General features: G+C 40.0%; 1 protein-coding gene across 2 annotated transcripts in view; it reads left to right on the top strand.

Moving 5' to 3' along the window:
* Positions 1 to 18,136, top strand: part of pcid2 (PCI domain containing 2) — a 51,338-nt gene extending 33,202 nt beyond the window's left edge. For both annotated transcript variants that reach the window (XM_073046076.1, XM_073046077.1), the window contains exons 9-15: positions 62 to 137; positions 913 to 1,054; positions 1,281 to 1,381; positions 3,591 to 3,664; positions 12,660 to 12,785; positions 12,904 to 13,027; positions 17,790 to 18,136. In XM_073046076.1, the coding sequence (XP_072902177.1) occupies positions 62 to 137; positions 913 to 1,054; positions 1,281 to 1,381; positions 3,591 to 3,664; positions 12,660 to 12,785; positions 12,904 to 13,027; positions 17,790 to 17,879 (733 nt within the window). In that variant the 3' untranslated portion in view covers positions 17,880 to 18,136. The remainder of the gene's footprint in view (positions 1 to 61; positions 138 to 912; positions 1,055 to 1,280; positions 1,382 to 3,590; positions 3,665 to 12,659; positions 12,786 to 12,903; positions 13,028 to 17,789) is intronic.
* Positions 18,137 to 18,656: the final 520 nt, after the last annotated feature.

The following is an 18,656-nucleotide window of genomic DNA, read 5'->3' as shown; positions in this document are numbered from 1 at the left end:
GACTTCCCTGATTGCTTTTTATGTGACTGAAATGATTTTACCAAGTTATTTTTGAAAACAGCCGTGCTGGAATCGATGACTCTAAGAAATGGGGAATGCTATTTCTCATCAATCAGCTGTTCAAGATATACTTTAAGGTGAGAAAGCATGTTTGTCTTTCTAGCTCTGTAACAACACTTCCTCAGTGAACTGAATTTTAGCGAAGTGTTGAAGAAGGTCAGGTGGGACATGAGAATGGGTAAAGTCTGCCTGGAACTGCCAAGATCTTGCTCCACAACAGGATCTTGTCTGTCAAATCTGCCCAGCACCTGGAAGTCCAGGGGAATAGCAAGCAGAAGCATGCTGCAGTTGTGCCTCCCTTGTGAGAGGGATCATGAAGGAGATCAGAGATGAAAGCAGGCTAGAGTGAAGCTCAGGCAGCAGAATCTTCCTTGAGGGGTGAGGGGAGATTCTCATCCTGCAGCAGGCTCCCCTGCTTAGATGCTTGAAGTAGAAATCCTGGATCTGCCATCTTAAGAAAAGTGGGAAGGGTGGAGGGTGGGGAACACCCTCTCCTTTGAACTCTAACCTTTTTTCATTCACTTGGAGGAGTTGACACCAAGACTGATTCTCTGTGGGAAATGAGGCGTCATTGAACATACACATAAACTTCGCACAATGCTCTCTGCCTAGTTCACCCAGTTAGGCATTCTGCAAGCTGGCGAGTGGACATGGCACTGTTGAGTCAGTTATCTGTTCAGTCAGTTGTCACTACGTAAGTGGCATAGCAAGTTGAAGCCATGTTTCAGTATTTGGCCTCAGATGCTGGACTTCCTAGCAATAAGCATTTTTCACAAAGGGTAAAACTGGAAGTACATTGCGTGAGATTCATATTTGGTGGAATTCAATATTCCAACCATTTTTATTTTGTAGATCAATAAACTCCATTTGTGCAAGCCTTTAATCCGAGCAATTGATAGTTCCAACTTGAAGGATGAGTACAGTATGGCACAGAGGGTGACGTACAAGTACTATGTTGGGAGGAAAGCCATGTTCGACAGTGATTTTAAGCAAGGTGAGGAAACCACTCATTTCTGGTATTTTAGATACATTGGATTACTCAGTTCAAAGATAAAATTTTATTAATCCAGTCTATATGTAATCTTCCATTCACTGTGTAAAATACATAAAACGGGAATACGTAGAATTTACAGTGAGTTTAATCCGAGACTGTTATGTATTTCTAATTCTATAGAGTGATAATGCTTTTTAAATGAAAACATCTTCTGTTGTCTTCACAGCCGAAGAATATCTCTCATTTGCTTTTCGGCATTGTCACAAGACCACCCAGAAAAATAAGCGGATGATCTTGATTTACTTGCTACCTGTGAAGATGCTTCTTGTAAGTAAGCCTTGTGAAGTGCTACAATAAAGCTGGTACTTAGGCTAATACATCTTGAAGGCAAGAACAGTTGTGAAAGCATTGTTAGTGAATGCTGCGATAATTGGCATATTGAGTTTGTGATATCTCAGAGACGAGCACACTAGACAGTACTGAGTTGTCATTGTTTGGGATTCAAGGCTTAATCAATCTTCTCAGTAAATATAAAAATACCCATGGTACTACTCAGAAAAGAATAATGGAGTTATCCCACTGTTGGTAACCAGGATGGGCCAATATGGAGCAATATCCTTGAATTTGGAACTAGGGAGGCAACATATCATTTGAAACCATCTCAGCAACCATAAACATGGTTATCTACTCCCCTCAATAGAATCCTTGAAAACTGCTGCATTGTTGGCTACAGCAACCTCCCCCCCCTCCTCCTGCTCATCCAAAAAGGATATCTCCCCCTACGTGCTCAGAATTAAATGCAGATTAGAGAGTAGGCTGTCCTTAGATTTCTGAGCTCAGAGTTCAGTTCTGGCGCCATTTGTTTGTTCTCCCTGTGAATGTGTGGGTTTCCTGCCACAGTCCAAAGACGTATGGTTGGTAGGTTATAAATTATCCTGTGATTAGGCTAGGGCTAAATTGTTATGAGCATACATGCACAGGATATAATTGCTAAGAAAATTAGCTTTTTGCAGCTACAGTTCAACCTGAGATGAAAACAAACACAAGTTAACATGATATTAAGTTGACATAAACTATATACAACTTCCACATGTAAGATAAGCCACGCAAAATAGAGTGACACTAGTATATGTACTGAACTAAATGTATGTAATGAATATGCTTAAAATACTATTGCTCATGACAACAGGCTACCAGGGGTTCTGGTAAAAGTAGAAATAGTAGTGTTTAAGAGGCTGTTAGATACATGAAAATACATAGAATGGAAGGTTATAGATGATACAGGCAGAAGGGATTAGTTTCAGTTGGATCATTTAGGCACAGACTTTGCAGGCCAAAGGGTGTATTCCTGTGCTATACTGTTCTGGTTAGATTACTTATTTACATACTCTTAAAATAAATTCTTAATTCCCTGGCATATTGAAATTTATTTGGCTTCAGTTTCTTTCAGCCTTTTTTTTAAGCCCATAGTTTCCGAGTTAGGGAGAGTTTGGCCAGGCTGGAGCTTTACTCTTTGGAGCACAGGAGAATAAGTGCAAATCTTAGAAAATTATCAGGCCTAACAAGCCATGCCACCAACAACCCACCTACTTAACCCACAGAACAATTTACAATGATCAATCAGGTACATCTTTGGACTGTGGGAGGAAATCCATGTGGTCACAGGGAGAACTTCCGAAGTCCTTACAGACGGCACTGGAATTGAACTCTGAACTGCGACTCCCCAAGCTGTAATGGCATCATATTAACCTCTATGTACCATGGCACCCTATTTTGTTGGATTTGAAGCCCTCTAGGTCTTTCTGCTACTGCACATTTCAGTTTGAAAAACAGGCCTTTCCCTGCAGGAACCTTGTCAATTGTTACTTGCACATCTCACATGGGTCCCTGCAACAGCATTGCTGTAACTGCAACCCTACAATCTTCAGGCCCATGCCTGCCCTGTAATCTTCAGCCCTACAATCTTAAGGCCCGTGCCTGCCCTGTAATCTTCAGGCCTGTGCCTGCCCTGTAATCTTCAGCCCTACAATCTTCAGGCCCGTGCCTGCCCTGTAATCTTCAGGCCCATGCCTGCCCTGTAATCTTCAGCCCTACAATCTTAAGACCCGTGCCTGCCCTGTAATCTTCAGCCCTACAATCTTAAGGCCCATGCCTGCCCTGTAATCTTCAGCCCTACAATCTTAAGGCCCATGCCTGCCCTGTAATCTTCAGGCCCGTGCCTGCCCTGTAATCTTCAGCCCTACAATCTTAAGGCCCGTGCCTGCCCTGTAATCTTCAGGCCTGTGCCTGCCCTGTAATCTTCAGCCCTACAATCTTAAGGCCCATGCCTGCCCTGTAATCTTCAGCCCTACAATCTTAAGGCCCATGCCTGCCCTGTAATCTTCAGCCCTACAATCTTAAGGCCCATGCCTGCCCTGTAATCTTCAGGCCTGTGCCTGCCCTGTAATCTTCAGCCCTACAATCTCCAGGCCCGTGCCTGCTCTGTAATCTTAGCACCTGATTGCTTTTCCCTTAATATGATACCTTTGTTTTGCAGGGCCACATGCCAACAGTACTGCTACTGCGAAAATATGATCTCCTGCAGTTTTCAGATGTCACCAAGGCAGTTGGGTATGAATTTTAATGAGATACAATCTTTCAAGTTGCATATTAATTCTTGTGAGTTGTGAAAGAAGTTATAAGTTAGCAGCCTTTGAAATTAATGGTAACTGATCGTGTGCTCGGAGGATGGTCCCTTGTTTAGTGAAGTGTCAGCAACAATAGTTTGGTTTTATTTATTGTCATGTGTACTGGAAATAAGTTTGCATGCCATCCAGACAGATCCTACCCACATAGAAGTATACTGAAGTAGTAAAAAGAATTCCAGAATGCTAAATATAGTGTTTCAGTGACAGAGAAAGTGTACTATGCCTAGACAAACAAAGTGTAAGGACAGTGACAGGGTAGATTAAACTGAAATACAGTTTTTTGTTTTGCAAGTTGAGTAACCCAACCATTTCTTCCAATTTAGAAACACAGGTTCAGGAGCTGGCCTTTCATCTACTTGAGTCTGTGCCATTGTTGGGATGTTTTAAATCCATTTAAGTACAGTGCTTTCCAGTTAATTGGGATTCATTGGGACCAGTACATTCTGGCCCAATTAAACAGCTGCCTGAATTAGCTCAAGTTTTATGAAAAAAAAGTTTAAAGGTACAAAAAAGACAAGCTACCATTTAACTGAGTGACAAATTCTGTATGTGAATAAAATACAATAAACAAGAGCACTATCAATGCTACTACAGTACTATAAAAATATGTATTAGTTCATAATAGTGATGGACAGAGGACTTCATCCATTGTGCACTGCCGTGTTTCTTTGATTGACTGTAAGTCAAAAAAATCAGCCTGGACACCTAGTGCAGATAGTGGACTGCCTTCATCCAATGCTTCCTCCAAATCTTCATTTTTGTTGTAACATTCAAGCTAATTGTTAATACCTTCAAATTTGTTATAATACCTAACTTGTTGAAATAGTGAGATGATTTCATTTTTTATCCCGGCTATTTCTGGCATCGCCCAGCCTGAATGCTTGAAGTCATAGTGAGCAAAACAGTTCTAAATTGTCTTATGCTTATTTCTTCCTAAAATTCAGTCACAAAAATCACTTCTTTAAAACACAAACAGGCAACTGAATCAGAATCAAGTTTATTATCACTGGTATGTGACGTGAAATTTGTTAACTTAGCAGTAGCAATTCAATGCAATACATAATCTCGCACAGAGAAAAAAAGTAAAACATAATATATAAGGTAATTATAAACTGTTCACTCTAAGCATGGTGTGTTTAATGGACATGCAAGTTCACATGATTGACACTAGTTAGAAACTGTTTGGCAACTGTCTCCTGTCCCCAATAAATGAAGGGGATTGGCTATTTTGTCGATTAGCATTTGTTCTTTGAGTTGTCCTAATAAGCAACTGCCTCGATTAACTGATGGCCCAATTAACCAGAATCCATTGTAGCTTAAAATTTCAATTCCACTTCATACCCAAAACTACATCGTTCTCAGTTTTGAAATTTTCAGTAAAGTTCAGACTTCTGCTACAATGTAGGAGAGTGGAGGGTTGGAAAAGTTCCAAATTTCCACTTGCCTCTATGTGAAGAAGTGTTTCCTGACAGGAAATCTGAACTGTAGGCTGGGTTATTGCAGCCTTCCTTTGTTGTAGAACTTCCCATCTGCCCCAGTCCTCCAGCTGTGTTGTGTTGATTCAGCCCATGTTCATCATCCACCGCACTTTTTCTACTGCTTTTTTTTCTGGTCTTGAAGTTCCAGTCATTCTGAGACCTGGCAACTGCATCTCTCCTGCATGCCAGATGTAGAACAAAGACAAGGAATGGGCCTCGTGGTGGAACTTGAGATCCTGTCCCTGGGCAACCTGGTGGTTTTCATCAACACACTTCAGACAGAGACCATATCACATTGGAGCAGAATTGGGTCATTCAGCCCATCGAGTCTGCTCTGTCATTCCATCATGGCTGATCCATCTCAACCCCGTTCTCCTGCCTTCTCCCTGTAATATTTGATGGCCTTACTAATCAAAGAACCAATCAACATCCGCTTTGAATATACCCCATGACTTGGCCTCCACAGTTGTCTGTGGTAATAAATTCCACAGATAAGGCAGAAGATGAGGCAGTTGGAATAGCATAAGACATAGGAGCAGAATTAGGCTTTTCGGTGCATTGAATCTACTCTGGTATTTGATCATGGCTAATCCATTTCCCTCTCAACCCCATTCTTCTTCCTTCTCCCCATAACCTTTCACGTCTGACTAGTCAAAAACGAATCAAACATGGAGATGAGTCCATGGTCAGACAGCCATGATCTTATTGAATGGTGGAGCAGGCTCATCGGGCCAGGTGGCTGACTCCTGTTCCTATTTCTTAGGTTCTTATATACACCCAATGACCTGGCCACCACAGTTGCCTGTGGCAACAAATTCCACATATTTACTGCCCTCTGCATAAAGAAATCCCTTATTATCTCTGTTTTAAAAGGACGTGCTCCTTTCCTGAGGCTCTGCCCTCTTGTCCTAGAGACCACACTGTAGGAAGCATCCTCTCCAGGTCCACACTGTGTTGGACCATCCTTTTGGGAAGTGGAATTTCAGAGAAACTCAGAAGGATTTTTAAAAAACACCAAACAGGGCAATATTGTATATGCTATCCAGTGCAATGAGAACTGCACAGATCTGTATATTGTCGAGACAAAACAGCCACTTCACAAACGGATGGCCCAATATAAGAGGGCTAACACCTCAGGTCAAGGGTCAGCTGCATATCTACACCCAAAGGACAAGGGACTCTCCTTTGATGATAACAATGTACACATTTTGGACAGGTGGTTTGAAAGAGGAGTTAAAGAAGCCATCTTTGTCAAACTGGCAAACACATCCCTGAACAGAGGGTGGGGTATGACACCACCTATCAGCTACTTACAATGCAGTCCTAGCATCTCTACCCCCGCATCTCTACAACAGTTCATACCTCTGTTCATGCAGAGATAAGACTAATGACCCTCTCATAACCTTTATGACTCTTAATGACCCTCATGTGATTGCTATACCTTTAAACAACTCCCTGAGTTTATAAGCCGGAAAACTACCCACCATGAATCAGAACTGAAGAACCTCTTGGATAACTGGCAAAACATCTTCTAAACAACACAGCAAGTCCAGTTGCCTTGATTTAATGCTGCTTGATAAACAATGACCTGGATGACTGAGAACCTTCATAGTCTGAATGCTAACATTGCATTTGCCTTCCTTACTACCAATTCATCTTGCAAGTTAACCTTTAGGAAACCCTGCACAAGGACTTGCAAGTCCCATTGCACTTCTGATTTCTGATTTTGCACCCCTTTCAGAAAATTGTCTGCACCTTTATTCCTTCTATCAAAGTGCATGATCATACAGTTCCCTACATTGTATTCTCTCTGCCACTTCTTTGCCCATTCTCAGAATCTGACTAAGATTTCCTGCTGAAGGATTTCGGCCAAAAATGTTGTCTGTACTTTTTTCCATAGATGCTGCCTGACCTGAGTTCCTCCAGCATTTTGTGTATGTAACTGGTCTGTAATTTCCTTTCTACTGCCTCCCTCCTTTCTTAATGAGTGGAGTGATGTGCAATTTTCCAGTCCTCCGGAACCATGCCAGAATGGATTGATTTGTGAAAGATCATTACTAATGCCGCCACAATCTCTACTGCTACCTCTTTCAGAACCTTAGGGTGCAGTTCATCTGGCCCCAGCGACTTATGTACCTTGGTCTTTCGGCTTTTTGAGCACCTTCTCCCTTGAAATAGTAACTGCACTGTCTTCTCTTCCCTCACACCCTTCAACACTTGGCACACTGCTAGTGTCCTTCGCAGTGTAGACTGATGCAAAATGCTCATTTAGTTCATCTGCCATCTATATCCATTGTCATTTCAAGGATCACTAGAGTCTGGCATGGTTATGGAGGATCAGAAATGTTGCTCCATTATTCAAGAAGGGAGCCACATCCTATAGATTGAAGCCCTTCAAACCAGCCTTCCCCTCGTTCTTACTGGCATACGTACATTCACTTCAAAATAAGCTGGACTATCTGAGACTGAACCAGCGAAAGAAAAACATTTGTGCATTCATTCTCAGAGAAACTTGGCTTCAGCACTCTGTACCAGGTGCAGTCAGTCATCCTGCTGGAGGGTTTCAGCACCTTTTGGGGAGGCAGGAATTCAGCAATCTCAGGCAAGACCCGTGGTGGTGGTATCTGTATTTACATGAATAAGAACTGGTGTATGGAAGCTTTAGCAGTGGCATTCCACTGATCACTGATGATTGAGTTCATATTTGTTCATTGGGTGAGTTTGGAAACTAAATCGGTATCTGCTTATGCTCTGGGTTCTATTTTAGGGACATCTCTCCCTTTTGCTCTTTCTAAATTGCCGAATCGAATCGACAACCCGATAATTAAATATACCTTATGTATATGGTTTCAATTTCGGAAATTTTTCGGGTTGACTCAATTCGTGTTAAATAGTCCTATTGTATCTAATTGTTTTTTCCACCCCTCAATTATAGATCAAGCTTTTTTGACTTGGAAAACTAAGGGATTATTAAGATTTTCTGACTTATTTTTGGACAATTGTTTTATGTCTTTTGAGCAATTAGCAAATAAATATAATTTGCCTAGATTTCATTTTTTTAGATACTTACAGGTTAGGCATTTTTTAAGTACGGTACTTCCTTCATTCCCAAATTTTGTGTCTTCAGATATTTTGGAGAGTTTGTTTGAATTAAACCCTTTTCAAAAAGGGCTTATATCAAAACTTTATAATATAATTATGAAGATACGTTCAGTGCCCTTTGATAAGACCAAAAATGATTGGGAAAGAGAGCTTAATCTTATTATTCCTATTGAGAATTGGGATAGAATTCTTCAATTAGTTAATACATCATCTATATGTGCCAAACATTCATTAATACAATTTAAGGTTGTGCATAGGGCCCATATGTCCAAGGATAAATTAGCTCATTTTTATTCTCATATAAACCCTATTTGTGATAGATGTCAATCAGAAATTGCGTCTTTAACTCATATGTTTTGGTCATGTCCGATTTTGGAAAAATATTGGAAAGATATTTTTGATATTATTTTGGCGGTACTGAACATTGATTTACAACCCCATCCTATTACCGCAATTTTTGGTTTACCGATGATGGGCTCACTTCACTTATCTCCTTCCGCCTGTCGAATGATTGCTTTTCTCACTTTGATGGCTAGAAGATCTATTTTGTTGAATTGGAAGGAAATTAATCCTCCCACGGTATTTCATTGGCTTTCTCAAACTATGTTATGTCTAAATTTAGAAAAAATTAGAAGTGCTGTATTTGATACTTCTATTAAATTTGAAAAGATATGGAGACCATTTATTCAATATTTTCATATGATGTAATGGCCCTGGGCCAGGCTTATTGGTTTTTTCAGCTTTAATCGTATGTATGTTGAGAGGATCGGAGTTGACGACATTGATGTTTATGTATGCTTGTGAGATATTATGAACAGCCCTTTTTTTTTCTTCTTTTTTTTAGTTTTTTTTTTAGTTTTTTCTTCCTTTTTTGTTTTTTTTCTTAGATATTAGATTAGTAGATTAGTTAACTTTCATATATAGATTTATATATATTTTTTTCTCTTTTTTTATATTATATATTATGGAATATCTAGACTTACCTTGTTCATATATATACACTATATGGTTTATGTTTTGGGAAAGCTTACTTATACTGTATTCATTGTTTATGTATTCCTTCATGTGTAATGGGAGTTTATATGTTTGTAATCCATTATTAATATTTTAATTGTATTTTGTTCATAATATTTTTAATACTAATAAAAAGATTAAAAGAGAGAGAGTTCATATTTGTAGTGCAGACCATTTTATATAGCAAGAGAGTTCACTACAGTTATGTTGGTAGCTGTGTATATATCCCACCCCCCCCCCCCCGCCCCACCTTCTGCAAATGCTGGTAACCTGCTGCTTGAGCTGTACAACACCATCAGTGACTTTCAAACACTCCAATGGTATCTTCATTCTTGCAGGTTATTTTAACCATGCAAACTCTAATACAGTCCTGCCCAAGTTCCACCAGCTACCAGGTGACTATAAACCAGTCTCTTGACCCCACGTTGGTCTCATAGGTCACTCATCTGTATTGTTAATTCCAGTATACAAACCAGTTCTAATGGTGGTGAAAGCCTGGCCTGAGGGGCAATCTCTGCACTGCAGGACTGCTTTGATCATACAAACTGGAGAATGTTCGGGGAGGCTGCTACCTCTGGCAACCAAGTTGACAGTGAGGAATATCTGGATGCTGTGACCAGCTACATGGAGCAGTATACTGAGAATGTGACCATATGAAACACATCCGGGTGAGGGTAAATCAGAAGCCATGGCTTACTGCAGAGGTCCGTGCCAGTCTGAGGGATCGTGATGCTGCCTTTGGATTAGGGAATGTGACAGCTCTCAGGCAAACAAGAACCATGCTTTCCTACTCCATCAGGACAGTGAAACGGGTGCATTCTCAGAGAATATACTGCCCCTTCTGCAATACCAGAGACATAAGGTGTATGTAGCAGTGAATTCAGGGGATTATAGACTACAAGTCTACCCTGCATGTCAGTGAACAGGATACTTCACTCCTTGAAAGGCTGAATGCCTTCTACTCTCAGTTTGATGTCCAGAACAAAGTGCTAACGAGGAAGGTGCTCCTCCCTCTGGGGGACCGACATTTCATCTGGCTGAAGCTGAGCTGAGGAAAACCCTGGCAAGTGTCAACCCATGCAAAGCTGCAGGACTCAATGATATAGCAGGTCAGGTTCATGAGAACTGCATAGCCCAGCAAACAGTGGTGTTGATGGATATAGTCAACATCTCTCTGGAACAATTCATTGTCCCCTCGGATTTCAAGACGATCAATCATTCCAGTAACAAAGAAGACAATGGAATCCTACATAAATGACTATGTAGGATTTAGTGACATGAAAATGTCCTGGACATGAAATGCTTTGAGCAGCTGGTCCTGGAGCACACTAAGGCCTTTCTCCGGCTTATCACTCAAATCGATCCTCGGATGATACAATAGTCTCTGCCCTCCACTCTATCCTGTCCCACCTGGAAAATGGCTGTGCCACAGGATTCATCGGGTATGTGGATGACACACAGTTTGGCCTCATCAACAACGATGATGAGATGGAGCACAGAGAGGAAGTGGAGCGGCTGGTGAATTGGTGTGAGAACAACCTAAGTCTGAACATGGAGGAGACAAAGGAAATCATTGTGGACTTCAGGAAGGTGCAGACAAACCATCCCACTCTGCGAATACATAGCTCCTCCGCAGACAGTTAAGTGCACCGAGTTCATGTGAGTTCACATCACAGATGACCTCACCTAGTCCTTTATCACCTCCCTGAACAAGAAGGCACAGCAGCGCATCCACTTCCTAAAGAGACTGAGGCAAGCAAGGCTGTCCCCTCACAGCCCCCACCATCTTAATTATATTTTACAGGAGCACCACTGAGAGCATCCTGACAATTGCATCTCCATCTGGAATGGGAGTAGTCGAGCACTGGACCGGAAGTCCTTACAAAGGACTGTGAGAACAGCGGAGAGGTCATTTATCAGGAGCACTGCGTACAAAGGACTCTTAGTATTACTAAGGATCTCACCTATCCATCCACCATTCTCTCTGACTTTCTACCATCAGACAGGGGAGTACAATGCATAAAAGCAGGAGCAGTCAGGATGAGAAACAGTTTCTTCCCTCAGGCATTAAGCTTCTGAACTCCCTGTCGCAGCATAGTTGAAGTGTCACTGGTTAATCTGTTCTGTAGCTTTAATATTTAACATTAATGCACTTTCGTTTGTTTTTTATCTGTGATTCATCTGTAGATTTTATCCTTTCCTTTGTAAGTTATCGTGTGTTATGTATATCACAGTCCTTTTCACCCTGCATTGGAGAAATATTGTCTCGTTTCTATATAGATTATATGGTTATGTATGTTGTCTACATGTACAAAGTTAAATGACAATAAATTTGAATTGACTTGACTTGAAGAAAGGAAATTATAGGCTAGTTAGCCTAATATCGATTGTTAAGGATGAGGTTTTGGGGTACTTGGAGGTACATGATAAATAGTTGCCGTTTCAGGCCAAGACCTTTCAGTTCCTGGTTTCTTTGCTATTCCAGTGCTGATGAACGGTTAGGGTCTGAAACGTCAAATGTTTATTGCCTTTTGTAGATGTTTCCCGATCTGATGGTCTCAGCACTGTCTATAATAATCCCACCACCAGTGATGCTTAATGTACAGGCATCCATCCGCCTGACCCCAAAACCAGGCAACATTTTTACTGACCACCATTTTTCAGGTGCCAGCCCTCCTTTTCAAAACCACATCTCAAGATAATTGCCTCTTAACCTACTGGCTCCCTTTGATTAAAATCTTTAATTAAAACTTACTAGCACTTCTCTGGCTAGGATCTTAATTAGATCCTATTTTGATGCCCTTCTGTCCTGAAACACAGTGAATTACAGGAGAAGAGCTGTGAGATTGGCAGGTAGGGAAACAAACTTGTGACTGGTACTGATTTAATATTCCCAATATTTGGAATAAATTTCAGGTCCTCCAGTGCTGTTGGATAAGTAGCATGGCAAATTGAAGACAGCAGAGGGTTCTGGAAAAATAGATCAGGGTACATGTAGAACACAATGAGCTTTTAAATCATATCAGAGAGAGCTGAGGTGAACCCATTGCAGGAACTTCTGAAATACAGCTGAATGCATAGGAGTAGAACTAAACAAGTGCAGCCCAAAGCATTCATCTAGTGGAGGAAAGATACTGAAGAAAAATGGTTTGATCAGTCTTGTTAAAGGTTGTGGATGTGTAGAAGAATAAGTGATGGGGAAGGGTTGGAGATGGGGAGGCACAAGGTCAGGGATGAACAGGTGGATGGGTTGAAAAAAACTAACATATTCAATTTTGGACTGCATTGGCCATGTTTTGAACTTGTCTTGTGTTTTTTAATTAGTGAAGGGAACCTTCTGCTCCTGAATGAAGCTTTGTCAAAACATGAAGCTTTCTTCATTCGCTGTGGAATCTTTCTGATACTTGAGAAACTAAAGATAATCACATACAGAAACCTTTTCAAGAAAGTGTAAGTGCTGAGCACACAATATATCATGTAGTATTCACTGTCAGCATTCAGTATGTAATTATTTAAGGCCACAAGGTGTGTTTGGGGATTAAACTGCAATTTAGCTTGTTTTTTTCAGGTATTTATTACTTCGAACACATCAACTGCCTCTTGATGCATTCCTGGTTGCTCTTAAATTCATGCAAGTGGAGGATGTTGATATTGATGAAGTCCAGTGTATTTTAGCAAACCTCATCTACATGGTATGTATTAGGTCACTATTAAGGTTGAACACCAGTTCTGAACTGGTGGAAGGAAACAAGATGTCAGGGTTATTCCCAATGTTTAGCAACCTAACTGAGCAGAGGTTGTGCAGCCTATTCAAAGAGCTGGGAAAGCTATTATGGGCTAAATAGCCTCTGTGTTGTATTATTCTGTTAGATACTGTCGATGCCCAAAGGCTGTATCTTCTAATGTATTAAGGCAGTTAGTTGTTAAGGTAGATGGGATATCCCAATTCATGTGAATGTCCAGGGTTTAGGATCCATTAGAAACACCAGTGAATTGTATCCCAAAATAATAGTAATATAAACAATTGCATAGCTGTTAGCATGACTCTATTACAGCTCAGAGCACTGGAGTTCAATTTTAGTGTTTGTATGTAAGGAGTTTGTACATCCTCCCTGTGAATACATGGGTTCCCTCCAGATGCTCTGGTTTCTTCCCACATTCCAAAGGTGTACTGGTTAGCAGGCTAATTGGTCATTGTAAATTGTCCTGTGATTAGTCTTGGAGGAATTAGATTGGTTGCTGGATGACACGGCTCATTGAGTCAGATGGGCTTGTCTGCACTGTCTCTTTAAGTAAATAAATAAAAATTTGATCGAAAGGGAGGATCAAAGTCTGCAAACCAGCAAGTAAGTAAAAAGTTGGCAGATTAAAAGAAGAAACAAAAAGTGCTCGTTAAATGGTGGGAATTGAGTAAAACCTTGCTGATCATTAGGTGTGAGAAGTAAGTATGCTGATATAGCAGGCAGTGAGGAAGACAAATGGCATTGCTGACTTTATTGGAAGAGAACTGGAATACTCTTGCTGTTAAGGAGTCTTGCTGTATAGTGAGGCCATATTTGGAGCCTTCTGCAATTTTGGTCTCTATACATTAAAAGCCATAATTTGGAATGAGTATAGCAAAAGTTGATTCTTGGAATGTGGGGGATTGTACTGTGAAGAGTAAGTAAATTTAACATCTAACTGGAGTTAGAAGAATGGGTGGTGATCTCATTAAAACTACACAATTTCGAGCCACTTTGACAGGTAGGTTCTCTGAAGTTGTTTTTTCTAGTTGGAAAATGGAACTAGAGATATAGTCTCAAGACAGGGTTAGTCATTTAAGATGGATGGCTTTTTATACGGAGGATTATTAGTTGTTGGGAGTGTAATTTGGGTGACTATATTTGGTCATTGGGTATGCTTGAAGCTTCGATAGATAAATTTTGGATATTGAGAGGTGTTCCTGTTTAATGTTGGTGCTTTGAATGTAGAGTCCAAGTGCTATGTGGCCTGCTCTTGCTTCTGTGTCTCAATAGGTGGTGAATCACACTTGGTTGATATTGTCACTTTTTGTTGAAGGCTGCATTTGTGTGCTGCTCTAGGTTAGCAATTAATGAGTTCAGTTTACCTAGCTTTATCCCATATTTGTCTTTCTACATATCAAACTTAAAACAAGTTATAATCTGTTTCCAAAATGCCTTCTCACTTATACTCCCTCCACTTGTCCAATACTGACCATTTCCTGGACAGTCTAGCTGTAGTCTGGCTCAAAAAGCTCTGTCATTCACATTAAGGTGATCTCAGTTTGTACTGGACAAGTCCCTGATACTTTTTCACTTCCTTTGTGATTTGTCAACACAATTTCTCATCTACAGTGCCTTTTAAAAGTATTCAGCCCCTGACCCTCTATTCACATAAGAATATTACAACCAGGGATTTTGATCAATTTAACTGAGAAATTTGATGTGTGAATCACATGCTCCTTTTTCACAGTAGAACCCAAAAATGGAAAATTGTAAAGCATGAAAAACTAAAAATTCAAAAACTGAAACATCAGCAATTTAAAAGTATTCACTCCCCCTTTGCTTAGTACTTAGTTGAACCACCTCTTGCAGCTATTACTGCTAGTAGTCTTTTTGGATAAGTCCTTATTAGCTTTGTATAACATGTTGGTGCAAAATTTGCTCAGTCTCCTTGCAAAACTGGTTAAGCTATGCCAGAATAATTGGGGAGCAGCAGTGGACAACAATCTTGAGGTCTTACCAGAAATGTTCAATTATGCTAAGGTCAAGCCTCTTGAGGTCTTGACAGCAATTTTCTTCATTTGAAGCTACTCCACTGGCAGTGTGATTTGTGTTGTTGTCCTGCTGAAAGACAAACTTCCCCAGTTTAAGCTTTCTGGCGGAGGCCAGCAGGTTTAAATCCAGGATCTCCCATCCTGACAAGATTATCAGTCCCTGCTGCTGGAAAGCATCCCCAAAGCATGATGCTACCCCCACCAGTAGAGATGGTGTTACCTGGCTGATGTGCAGTGTTAGCGGCACACATGCCATTTAGTGTTGAAGCAAAAAGTACAACTTTTCTTATCCAACCACAAGACCTTCTTTCACAACTTTACAGTATCTTCTAAGTGATGCTTTGCAAACTCTTTATGAGCAAAGGGTGTTTTTTTTTTAGCCAGAGTTATTCCTTGCCACTCTTCCATAAGTAGCGATTGATGAGCCATGACTTTTTTCTCCAGTTGCAGGCTCTGACTTCTGCAGCTAACTCAGAGTGACTGTTGGCATCACAGTGCCATTCTTCGGCGACGGGTGGCAATGTGGCCGTGATATTGTATTTTTTCTACTTTTTCACAATGGGCCACACTGAGCTGTGAGTTATGTTCAGTGCCTTTGAGATGATTTTGTATCTTCCCCAAATTTCCCTGACTTGTCTTGAATGCTTTTTTGTCTACATATTGGTTTGGTCTGTTTGAAATCTACCATGCTATTGAACCTTACAGAGAGAGGGGTATTTATTCTTATGAAAACAGGTGATCCTCCAAGTGTTCTGCATCAACAAATTGGGTGAGTTGGTAAGGTAATACTATATATTGTACCTGAGGAAAGTTAGTGTAGTAATTACAAAGAGGATGAACACTTTTTCAGCCTCACAATTTTTGTTTTAAATTTTTAATATATTGTTGGCAGGTTTTGGAATTTTTCTTTTTGATTTGACATGCTGTAGATTAGCTCAAACATCCTACTTTAATATATTTTAAATTTAGAAAATGAGACAGTAAAATGTGAAGATAATTGTGGGAGCTGAATTCTCTCTAAAGGCACTGTAATTAGTTTAGAAAATCCTATGACCTCACATTAAAAATTAACTGTTAACCTAATTTCATCTGGGTTTGACAGTATAGAGCTCCCAATTTCTATCGCCCTCTGGTGGTTTGTAACTTCACTCTTGAGAACCCAACTATTTATTCTGTCAATTCCAATTAATATCTTGAAATTAGCAGTTAAACCACATCCTGACTTTCCAAGTTCCAGGAGTACATCATAGTTCAAAAATCTGTCCATGTCATTGAACTTTTGAATCCATGTAGTACTTTGGTGAATCCATGTTATGCTCTCTCCAAGAATAACGTGTAGTATATTTTGTGTCACTTTAAGTACTTTGCAGTTCTGCTTCAGGCACTGATGAAAATGCTACTTGAGATTTTGAATTTAACAATTACCAGTATTTATGATGGCATTTTCAACACACATGTTTAAAGACAGGAAGGAGTTGGTAGATGAGATTTTGCAATGTGTGACTGTTTTGTAAATTGTGTAAAGAGTCATTGAGGTAAGAATTATAGCTATAATTTTATAACTATATTATAACTTAATGATGTCATTGATCAATGCTAGTTAAGGCACATTGGGTAATACTCCCTGATATTTTGACTCAAAATCTGAAGTGATCAGTACAGTATTGAAGGGATGTACTGTTTCAAGGGTGTCTTATGTCTAGGTGTTAATTAAGATGGACATAAGAGATTAAATATTACCATTGGGTAAAATTATTGGAAACACTGCCCAGGGTCTTGACCAATAATTCTCTCCAACAGCATTTAAGGTTATCAAGTCACATGCATCACTGTTTGAGGAAGCTTGCTGTGCATTTCATACATTACAATAGTCACCACACTTCAATAAGTATTTCAGTGGGTCTGATGGACTTTGGGAGGTTCTGAAGTTATAAAAGGTGATACAGTGGATTCTAGTTAATTGGGACATATCGGGACTGTTACATTTTGGCCCAATTAAGCAGCTGCACCAATGAGCAGAAATTTCATGGAAATAATTAAAAAGGTGTAAAAAAGACATACTAGCGTTTAACTGAGCAGCAAATTATTTATTTAAATGGAATACAGAACCAATCAGAGCACTACCAACACTACCACAGTACTATGAAACTGGATTAGTCCCTAATAGTTATCAATGGAGGAATTCATCCAGCGTGTGCTGTCGTGTTCTTTTGATTGATAATAAATGAACAAAATCAGTGCAGACACCTAGTGCAGAAATGCTTTCAGTGATTGCATCTTCCAAGTTTCAGTTTTCATGATTTTTCAAGATGATTGTCAATACCTTAAAATTTTTCATGGTTCCCAATTTGTTGAAGTAGTGAAACTGTTTCATTTTCTGTTTTGGCAGTCTCTGGCATCTCCATACATGAATGCTTGAAACCGCAGTGAGCAAAACAGTTCTGAATTGTAAAACTGCTTACTTCTTGCCAATTATCAGTGACAAAATATCACTCCTTTTTGAACGTAAACACATGCAACTGATGCTATTTAAAAACTGCTCCCTCTAAGCACGGTGTAGTGTCTAATGACCCCACAATTGCATGCAACTGACATTGTATATCATTACAACTCATTCACTTTCTGGTGAATGATTTAGAGTACTATTTGTGCTTTAACATGTTTATTCTATTTTACAGGGACACATTAAGGGTTACATCTCTCACCAACATCAGAAGCTTGTGGTCAGTAAACAGAACCCTTTCCCTCCTCTGTCCTCTGTGTGTTAACTAACTGAGGCCAGACATCCATGTATTCTCATTCCCAGCAATTCCTGAACGCATGGTGGTTGCTAGTGGTCTCATTACCAGCAGCTGAATTTAAAGCTGAGGGTACTGAGAATTCATAGCCAGTCTTGGTTGTATATCTCCTGATAATTAGCTTGAAGTAATTTTGTATGTCTCATTAAGGATGCAAGTATAAAGCAAAAGTATATTTTGTTACCATGTTAAATGTCACAGACGCTGTAATAAACTTTTTAGATAAAGCATGGCTTTTGTCTTACTCAGTCACAGATGAGTTTCAATTCAACTATGGCTACATCCACACTACGCCGGATCAATCCGTAACCAAAGCTTTTTCTCTTCGTTTTTACCCTCCATCCACACTAAAACAGCATTTTCGTCCCCCGAAACTGGAGCTTTTCAGAAATGCTTTCCAGGGTGGGTATTTTTGAAAATGCTGCTCGGGTAGATCAGTGTGGACGGGGTAACCGGAGACTTTTGAAAACACTGTCAGACAGCAGCGCAGGATTTCATTGTTTTCTTGAATGCAACCTAACAATTTCAGAACAGACGGCAACGAGACTGAAGCCAGAAGAGTTAGAAATGTACTCACCAAATACTTTGACCCATAACTTACTGAATAAATAAGTATACTCACTTTGCCCTGTTTTCTGTCCTTACTCGTATGAAGGTGGTTTACCTATTTATGCAAGTACTTCTCTGACAATAGTTGTGTAACAGCCTAATGTAACATTGTATGTAACAATGTAACAAGATAACACT

Source organism: Hemitrygon akajei, chromosome 5 (genome assembly GCF_048418815.1).
Source record: "Hemitrygon akajei chromosome 5, sHemAka1.3, whole genome shotgun sequence".
Classification (NCBI taxonomy): Eukaryota; Metazoa; Chordata; class Chondrichthyes; order Myliobatiformes; family Dasyatidae; genus Hemitrygon; species Hemitrygon akajei.
Note: the sequence above shows the minus strand (reverse complement) of the source record. Positions and strands in the feature narration are given on the sequence as shown.